Source organism: Austrofundulus limnaeus, unplaced genomic scaffold (assembly GCF_001266775.1).
Source record: "Austrofundulus limnaeus strain Quisiro unplaced genomic scaffold, Austrofundulus_limnaeus-1.0 Scaffold653, whole genome shotgun sequence".
Classification (NCBI taxonomy): domain Eukaryota; kingdom Metazoa; phylum Chordata; class Actinopteri; order Cyprinodontiformes; family Rivulidae; genus Austrofundulus; species Austrofundulus limnaeus.
The window spans coordinates 73,241-83,224 of NW_013953055.1; the positions used below are offsets into that span (position 1 = coordinate 73,241).

A 9,984-nucleotide genomic window follows, 5' to 3' on the forward strand; every position below is an offset into this window, starting at 1 on the left:
TAATAATTCAGTTAACAGTATCAGTCCCCTTTCCCAATTTGATGGAGCAAATTTTATGTTCTGAGTTCAATAACCTTTTTATGTAATAACAGTTAAAAACAAAAGTTCAATCTTCCAGTTGGTTACTGACAAACATCTTTTGTTTTTTACAAACTAAACCCTAACACCTAAGCATAAACAAGAAATGTGTTTATTCCTAAATTCTGGTAAATTTCTGAATTCTGATATATTTTTTCCTTAACATGAAAAACAGATATTTGTCATTTGCATAACAATCAAACACTTGATATAAACATATTATACTTTTTATATTTAAAACTCATCTAGTTTATGTAGCCCTTCAGATTCTCCACATCATTTCTGTTGCATATTAGAGATTAAAACAATTTTCCTCCTACAGGTGAGAGTGAACCAAAGAAAACAAAATCTAAAATCTATCAGTTTACAACCATTACACTGAATAAAATATATTTAAATAAYAACAGTCTAATGTAATATGGCTTCCAGAGCAAAGAAGAAATCCTGTTTGTGCAGCTCTGCAGTAAGCATCTTGTTTCTTCTCACAGCAAGTCTTCATCCCACCCTAACCCCCATCACACTCCAATCAACAGTTTGTTCTGTTATCTCACTGCCTGCACACTTTAAATTATAAACTAATCCAAAATGTGGGCGRAGTCATTTAAAGTTAAAGGTAAGGACAAAGTGAAAAGATTCTGTGAAGACCAAACACATCTGTCCCACTATGCATCCTGTCATCAATGGCTCTGTTCTTTGTTTAAAACTGATTAAGAGTAAAAAATATTCACCACATTACATTCTGTGTTTTGTTGCTTTTTCACCTAAAATCTAAACTAAAATTTTGTGGATTTGTATTTTTTTAAACTAAAACAAAAGCTTGCATGTCCAGCTTTTAACCCGTTTTTAGAAACARTTATAGCAACAGGTCTCTGCAGGTTTCCATGATCCTGGTCCATCGAGTCTCTTCAGATCCATTTTCATGATCCTGGAGCATAAATTCTCYTCATGTCTCCATGATCCTGATCCACCTAACCTGGACCTTCTGTTTGTTCTTCAGGATCAAACATCTGCAGCTCATTGAGCTCCAGTGGAGTGTTCTTCAGTGTCATTGTCCTGCAGGAAGGTGGACCTCTGTTTCAGTCTGAAATATCTGGAAAGCTCAAAGAAGTTTCTCTAAAGAATTCCCCTGGATTTTGCRTCATCTGTCTTTCCTTTAACTCGGACCAGTTTCACCCCACAGCATGATGCTGCCACCACTGTGCTTTGCTGTGAGGATGGTGATCTGTGATGAGTGGTGGTGGTTCTGCACCAGATATGATGTTGTCCTTGATAACAAATATAATTGTAGTCTTATCTGACTGCAGCAACTTTAGCCAAATTCAGAAAGTACCTAAAATCTTTTTAGGCTAGTTTTAAATAATTTGCCTTATTTTTCTGTTGTTTTTTTTCCTGGCTGCTCTTTCATGAAGCCCAGTTCTGCACAGACACGYTGAATCTGCATTACTTACAATCAAACTAAAAATCTATTTACATTCAAGGTTGTAGAGCAACAAAACAAAGAGAATGTCAAGGTGGAGGTTAATATCTTTGTAGTCTACTATACATAAATAAAAATCTATGATTTATTATTAATTATAAAACATGTAATAATTTTCTTCATTCCTTGTCTCTTTCCAAACCCCAAAAGGCAAAGATGGGACTCTRCTCCAGCAGTTTGGTTAACCTCACGTTTGCTGACACAGATTAGGACGTTTTGATGGGAGAAAAAAAATACCTCCACTTCTAATATCATACTGGTTTCATTCCCATCTATAAAACTTAGKTTAAATACTTTAAAAACTTACACTCCAGAAAATAACAAACTCTATGTTAGGTTGACCTGAAACTTTAAAGCTAATATATTATAYTAAGTTAACAAAWAAATACATCTGTCAGGTTTGAAGTGAATAAAGGAAACTGTTAGCCAGCCTTCATTAAACACATCACAAATCCATCAACTATCTCCTAATTTAGATGTTTTTAGCTCCAAACTGAAACAACAATCTGACCTCTGACCTGTCAGTTCATTCTGGACAACAGGAAGTTGAGTTTCTGTCTCAGATCATTGTAAAAACTCAGGTGTTGATCCTCCATTTGTGTCACAAGGGAATCCTTCTCTTTAGTGATGTTGATGGAAAGCTGAATCAGTTTAAATGTTCTTTTCTTCCAGTTTATATTTTGAAATCATCCGCAGAGTCCGAGTTTCTGTTTCTGACACTAGGATCACATCCTGGATGAAGAGAACCATTAGAGTCATTTCATAGTTCAGCTTTTTGCCTGACTTATCCCACAGAACATAAATGCAACACAAATGAGGAAGAGGAGYCTAGACAGGAAGAGGGCGGACCTGACAGTGCCACTGCCATGGTTACGTCAGCTCGCTCCAACTATAGGCCACAAAGAGCAGAACCAAACAGAGAATGTGAACCAGGCTGGAGCCAATAATGTCCCAGATTTGCCAAGCAGGGGGYGGGGTTTGGGTGGTAACAGAGACTAATGAGGGAGTCTGTGTTGCCCTGCAGGAGGTGGGGCTTGGAGGTGAGATTGACTTGTTCTGCTTCCTGTAYGAAGAAGTCATATCCGTGGCAACCAGCGCCCGAAGAGTGGCGTGGACCGGCTGCAGACGGCCCTGAGTGATGTCGTAGGGTGTACATAAAGAAGACTGGCACCCCCAGTGGGAAGGGAGGGGGTATTAAAATAAAGAAGGGTTAGACAAAAGAAAACAGAGGGAAAATAACAGGAAGGAAAGTAAAAAAAAAGTTTAAGATGGAAAATGAATGGATAGTAAAGAGAAAAAAGGTCAAAGAAATGAAAATGACATCATGAAGAATTAAAGTGTAAAAATAAAAAACCACAAGAAGAAATAAGTCAGCAAAGGTGGGATGAGGACATTAAAGTAAGAAAAAGGCAGAGAGTTGGAGAAAATGACATTGAGAGGAAAAAAGGAAAGAAAAATAAAATTCAGAAGAAAAAAATAATAAAACAAATTTAATTAAAAAAAGGAAAACAGGATGGGATCCAGCCAGAAGGTAAGAAAAGACAAAAGAAAAAGCAGGAAGTTAACCAACAGACTCAAAGGACACAGAGGTCAAAAGTCATGAGTCTGAGCTGACAGAAAGCAGAGGCAGGGAGGGGTCACCACAGCAACCATCAGGGATGCTTACTGAGAGGATGCTGCAGAGCTCAGCTCTTCCTGGGGACTGATGGGGTCTCTCTCTCTCTCTCCCAGTAAGCAGCCCCTAATGGGACGGGGAGGCAGCTGATGGAGAGCCAGAGCAGCAAAACATTCAGGCTGCAGGAAGCCAACAACGTCCACAAAGAGGCTGGAAGCASTCAGCAAGCAGCGATGAAGTCAGAGATTAAACAGCTACACAAATCCCAAACATCATCAGGAACAAAACCAGCATGTATCAGCAAGAAAAAACAAAACAAATATCAAGATAACATAAATAGTAATAGCAAAAATAAATAGCCACAAACAGAAAAGTGACAAAAGAACCAACTAAACAACTGAAACACAAAAGATTCTGAACAGGTGACAGGCTCACCTTAGTTTTTGTTTTTCACTAAAGTCTGGATTTTATTTAAGCTCCAGAAACAASAAACAAATAAAATAAATGGAATCCTCTGAAGAGACGTAGAAAAACCTCTGTTGTTGGTAATWAAATGTTTTACTGTGAGCTCAGCAAAATTTTTATGAGACAAATTGTTTGTGTTTGGCTTTATTTGTTAGATAAACAGGTTTGTTTTGCTTAGTAAAAAATGATGTAAAGTTTTGGTTATCTTTTCCCGTATAAACATGAATCCGCAGAATCGCCACCTTACGTACGTAAGGTACATAAGTAAGGGTGACTGTGGCAGAGTGGTTAGGGGAGTTGTCCTGGAACTGGAAGGTCGCCGGTTCGATTTCCCGTCCAGCTGTCTCAGTTGTTGTGTCCTTGGGCAAGACACGTCACCCCCAATGCCTCTGATGTGTGTCCCATCAGTGTATGAATGTGAATGGCACTGATTAGTCTCCATAGATTGATACATGTAGCTTTGTAGAGACCTATTAGAGTTCAGTGTGAATAGGTAAATGAGGACACAGATTGTAGTGTGAAGCGCTTTGAGTGTCCTGGATAGATAGAAAAGCGCTATTCAAGTACAGTCCATTTAYCATTTAAGTACCCTCGTGATTAGGGGTTATGTTGTCTGAGGCATTAGCCCCTGGTAGGGTCTCCCATAGCAAACTAGCCTGGCCCTTGCCTTCCTACGCAGCTCCGCTCAATTCTAGTTTCCCTTCACCGCTCCGTCTGGGACTTCTCCCATAAACAAGGATTTCTTCTGGAGAATTTTCGTCCGGGCCAATCAGAGAACAGAATGTCAATTTTCTGCGCAGTGTCTGCTTGTAGTTTATTTTACCTGGGCCAATCAGCAAATAGAAGGCGGAGTTTTGAATGACATAGATTTTCTGCACAGTGTCTGCTAGTTAGTTTTGCATTTGGCAGTGGAKGATGTGAATGAAGCCAGTCTGTGTTGATAAGGCTTCTAAATTAAATTAAATTTGTCTGACAAAGCAGCAGCTCTCATTTACAGTCGTCTCGTTCAGCTCGGTACTTCTCTCCTCACAGTAGGGTTGTTTACAGCGCATGCGATTTCTGGTTAGCTTCTTAGCTTAGCCTCCTTCACAGTGACACATGTCGCAGCCAACTGATCCAATCATTTTAAACTTCAGCAGAGGCCACACCTCCAGCAAGAAGCGCTTCCCTATAGCCGCAAGTCCAGACCGTCGTACGAAGCGAAGTGAAGGACAAGGGTCTGGTTTTTATCAGGCTAATGGCAAACGGGCTTCGGGGAGGGTTCAGAAAAAGAGCGATTCAGAACCTTTGATGAAACAAAAGCTCAGTCAAATCAGGAAACCTTAACTGGAATGAGGAAACTGGGGCACCTCCATGCAGCCAGGCCTGGGGGGAGCTCACCGGCAAGTACCTGATGGCCGTGCCTTGGCTCCAGGGGCTCGGCCGGGCCAAGTCCAAAATGACTACAGGAGACCACATGGACCCACCACCTGCAGGGAGGACCATCAAGGTCAGGTGCGATGTATGCCGGGCAGCAGGTGAAGGAGGGTCCCTGGCCATGCTGATTGCTGATGGCAAAGACTAGCTCTAGGGACAATGAATTTAACCTAACCCGTGGGTAAGGACCCGGAGCTTGTGGGTGAGTTTGAGCGTTACCAGCTAGATATAGTTGGGCTCATTTCTACTCACAGCTTGGGCTCTGGAACCCAACTCCTGCAGAAGGGCTTGACTCTGTCCTACTCTGGAGATGACCAGGGAGAGAGGCGACGGGTGGGTGTGGGGAAACTCACAAACCCTGGGCTGTGTGCCTCAGTGTTGGAGTTCACCTCGGTGAATGAGAGGGATGTTTCTTCATGCTGCAGGAGGGAAGGTTCTGACTGTTCAGATTATCTGGCCTTTCTGAAGTCTCTGGATGYCGTCCTGGAAGGGGTGCCATCTGGAGACTCCCTTGTTCTGCTGGGTGACTTCAATGCCCATGTGAGAAATGACGGAGTTATCTGGAAGGGGGTGATTTGGAGGAACAACTTCCCTGATCTGAAACCTAATAGTTACTGGTCTTCGGTGCTAAGCACGGGTTGCCCATAACAAACACCATGTTTGAGCATAGGGTGATCCACAAATGTACTTGAATCAAAGCCCCCTTAGGCCAAAGGTTGATGATCACTTTTGTAATTGTGTCATCTGACGTGCAGCCCTATGTCTTGGACACTCGAGTGACACTTTTCATCCGAGGGGAGATCATTGTGGAGCTGCTGCTCTGCATTGAAAAGAGTCAGCTGAGGTGGTTCATCTGATTAGGATGGCTCCTGGACGCCTCCCTTTAGAGGTGTTCTGGGCATGTCCCACCAGTAGGAGGCCCCAGAAAAGACCCAGGACTTGAAGGGATTATGTAACTTCTGGTCTGGGAACGCCTTGGGGTCCCCCAGGACGAGCTGGAAAATGTTGCTGGAGTGAGGTATGTCTGGGTTTCTCTTCTGGACCTGTTGCCTCCCCAACCCTGACTATGGATAAGTGGCAGAAGATGGATATCTGAAGTTCAGCACGTTTTAAAGTTTGATAGAAATAAACAAAAAAACAACATCTTGTCTGGAAGGCGAAGATGAAGTACATCTAAACACAACACTGTCTTTTATTTGAGTCCCTTATTGAAAAACTTACAACATTTAAAACATTTCTTGTTTGTTTTTCCATGTTTCCARTTTCTGTTAGGCCACCAGGCTGCTGAATTCATAAACATAAAAAAACCAATATGATATTGTATTATTAACTGTAAGATATTTTGTGGGTTGATTACTGAATTCCAGATACAGAGTTATTTTATACTTTGTGATCAATTGTAATCATTTACCCTAAACAGTAAGAGAATAAACAAGTCTATTTAGCTTTAGTCTTTATAACCTACTTCCTTGTTTTCTATAATATCATATACAGGTGGGAGTAGGTTTTCTATAAACCCTTTAAGAACAAGTGATTCGAGGCCATTTTGTCCAGATCTCTTAGGCAGAAGGGATCGGTCAGGATGGACTACAAGCGCTTTGATGAGATGAACTTTATATGTCTGTGAATAAATGTTCAAGTCTGAGTACTGGACTGGTTCTGCACCTGATTCGGGATCTCATGTTACTTTCAATTGGTGACCCTGACATGATTTAACTACTCTGTAAAGACTTATTTCCCAAAATTACATTTTTAGGGACATTCAAAACAGTTTTTACAAATCTAGTCTGCACCTTTCATACTGCTAAAATCAGTTTTACACACCCACATACACACACACACACACGGTCCTGGCACAGACTGATGTTGTTATGGAAGCTGAGGCAGTTATGACAGCAATGATGATGTCAGCGTTATATTTCGATGAGAAATTTCTGTATGACGGGATGAAGATAAAGACGAAGAGGAGGGACAGTGTCAGAGCTGAGATGAGGCTGAGTGATTCTCAGGTGTTAGGATTTAACCCAAGTTTTTTGTTTTGTTTTTCTTTTATTAAAAGTTACACTTGTCATCTGTGTGACAACAGGTGACACCTGGATCTCAGCTGTGATTGGACCAGATCCACACAGAACCGTCAGCTGTCCTCTCAGCTCTGCTTCAGTGTCCTGCAAACTCCCTGCTTTCTGCTCACTTTTTAGATAAAGTTAAACAATTGTTGGTATGTATGAAGAAAAGGAGCAGCTCTYTCCCTCGCAGTCAGCAGATCTTTGCAGGACACTTTGGGATTGTTTTACAACTTGTAAAAAAAAGATGATGCCTAATGTGAAAACAGAAAGCTTGTCTGATGAACTGGGACGTTTTCAGGTTWGAACTTTCTGACAGACCATCCTCCAGGAGGACTAGTTTGTTCAAATGCTGTTCTGATAATGTTAAAAACAGGAAATGAGACAAGACTGTTTGTCTGGAATCATCCAGGTGGTAGTCAGATTCAGTGAAAAACATGAAATCGATCACCAGTTCACATAAGCCACATGTGGCTCACAGAGCACTGGTGGGGGCGGAGCTTGTTCAGAGTTCCATCTTACCTGAGGTACACCCATCTTTTTGCAGGCATCCAGGAAGTTCTCCACATTTCTCCGACACTTGGCCATGCTGAGTTTGGGCTGGAAACACAAGAACAATTAGAAATATATAAAAAAAATTAATAGGTTTTAAGAATCAAACATCCTGACTGGATGTCATACCACTGCAGGCGAGGGAACGTGGATGCTAGCAACGGAGCGCGGGCGAATGTGATTGGCCAGATGACAGAGCACAACTCCGTCCATCAGAAAGGAGCCGAGGTCTTCAGGAAGGACGACTTTCAGTCTGCTCTCTATGATCTGATGAGAGAGGATGAGGAGTAAATGTTATGAGCTGACTGAAGGCACCAGTAGCAGACCAGACGGAACCTTCAGAATGTTCTTGTTGCTCTTTTCTTCTCTCACACTGAGATCWAAGAAAGCTGCTCACATCTCTCAGCTGCTCCATGAGCTCCAGCTCCTCTCTCAGCTGCTCCATCTTTCGCCTCATGGTGAACTGAGGATCCACAGACTCCAGACTCTTGTGGCTCCGCAGGAACACTACAGCAGCAACAAAACAAGGTACGTAACAAGCAACTCAGATGTGTACAAGTACAGGAAGTTCCCATCAGAGATGTCTCAGACAGTGATGACCTCTTCATCCACAAAGAGGAGTGATAAAGTGCTGTACCATGAAACGCTGAGCAAGTTGCACACAGAAAGAACACAAGAGCAGTTAGCAGAACTAGCACTTTAACAAGAATTTTTTGAAGAGAATAAATCTGTCATATTTAGCAACACCAGAATAATAACCTGATGAGGACAACTTCAGAGGCCCAAAAGGACCAAGACCATTAAACAATGTGATGGAGCTCAATTGCAATGTTTTATGTGTAATATGATATAACGTGTGTGTGTGTGTGTGTGTGTGTGTGTGTGTGTGCGTGTGATGCGAGGAAGATGTCAGTGAGCTGGAGATTTATTACCTAGGGAACATTAAAGACAAGATAGAAAGCAACTTTGTAGTTAGTTTAAAAAATATTGAACCACCACAGGATCACTAAAGTAAGTTAACTCAGTTGTTTTGATTGATATCAGGCAGCAGACTTCTGTCACACAATAAATATGTTGCGGTCCACTTCAGCCCAGCTGAGATCTGCTCCACGTGAGGGGTCTTCATAACATACATTAAAACATCAGCATTTGAACGCCTTTGAAACATTGCGGGGACATTGGAGACAGTACCACCAGACAGGCAGACTGCGGTAGTGGGTCCCCCTCTTCAAAAAGGGGGACTGGAGGCTGTGATCCAGTTTTAGGGGCATCAGTCTCCTTAGCCTCCCTGGTAAGGCCTATTCAGGGGTGCTAGAGAAGACGGTTTGGTTTACATTCCAGCCAGTAAAGTCAAATCCCTTTAGGGTGGGAGATGGACTCCACCAGGGCTGGACTCTGTGCTGGTCTTTTGTASTGAAGAGGTACCTGAGCTGTAAGGAGAAGCTCTCTGTTTACAGGAATGTAGACCTTACCCTCACCTATGGCTATAAACTGTGACTGAAAGAACCAGATTTCAGATCCTGGAGGTCTAAATGAGTTTTCACTGCAGGGGAGCTGGACTCTCCCTTRAAGGTAGGTTAAGACATTCAGAGCTGCTGCTCCTCCACATCCGGAGGAACCAGTTGAGGTTGTTCATCTGGTAAGAATGAAACCTGGGCGCCTCTCTAGGGAGGAGTTCTGGACATGTCCCACACGGAGGAGACCCTGGGGAGGAGGTCTGTTAGTGTGAGCAGCAGCCATGTATATAAACATAAAATATTTTCCTTCCCTTCCTTCCCTTCCTCAAAACAGAAAATATTAATCAACCATTTAAGAACAGCTTAAATGGGTCAGTGTTAGCTCTGACTTTATGTTAAATGAATTATAAGTTACTGTAGTTTTGCTATTAAACTGCATGGAAGCAGATTGGTGGAATCATATAATCTTTTTTCACTCATTTCTTTGTCCTGTCAAACCTGGAAAAACAAAAATAAATATCAAACATTTCAGGAACTCTTTGRGCTGAAACAGTTGGTCAAACAAAACTGGCAATTGCATTAAGGTACAACAGATTAAATGCAATTTTTTTACATTTAAACTTGTGCAAATAGGTTTATAGATTTGTTTAGTTTTCTGATTTGTTCWGAAAGATCTGCTTTAAACTACAAACAGAACCCTCTCCTCTGGAGGATCTGTAAGACACCGTCTCTGCTTTATTTGAATTGGAAATARCTTAAAGCATAATTTAATGAACAAACGATGACCTAATTTAATTACTTTAACTTTAAGCTCTGTTTTATTCTACATTTACCATTAAGGTTGAAAACAGGCAGAAACAA

General features: G+C 41.7%; 1 protein-coding gene across 3 annotated transcripts in view; it reads right to left on the reverse strand.

The window, feature by feature from the left end:
• lrch1 (leucine-rich repeats and calponin homology (CH) domain containing 1) overlaps positions 1-9,984 on the reverse strand; it is a 132,836-nt gene that overhangs the window by 5,945 nt on the left and 116,907 nt on the right. For all 3 annotated transcript variants that reach the window (XM_014027490.1, XM_014027491.1, XM_014027492.1), the window contains 3 exons: positions 8,064-8,173; positions 7,796-7,933; positions 7,637-7,714 (listed from right to left, as the gene is read on the reverse strand). In XM_014027490.1, coding sequence (XP_013882944.1) covers positions 7,637-7,714; positions 7,796-7,933; positions 8,064-8,173 — 326 coding nt within the window. The remainder of the gene's footprint in view (positions 1-7,636; positions 7,715-7,795; positions 7,934-8,063; positions 8,174-9,984) is intronic.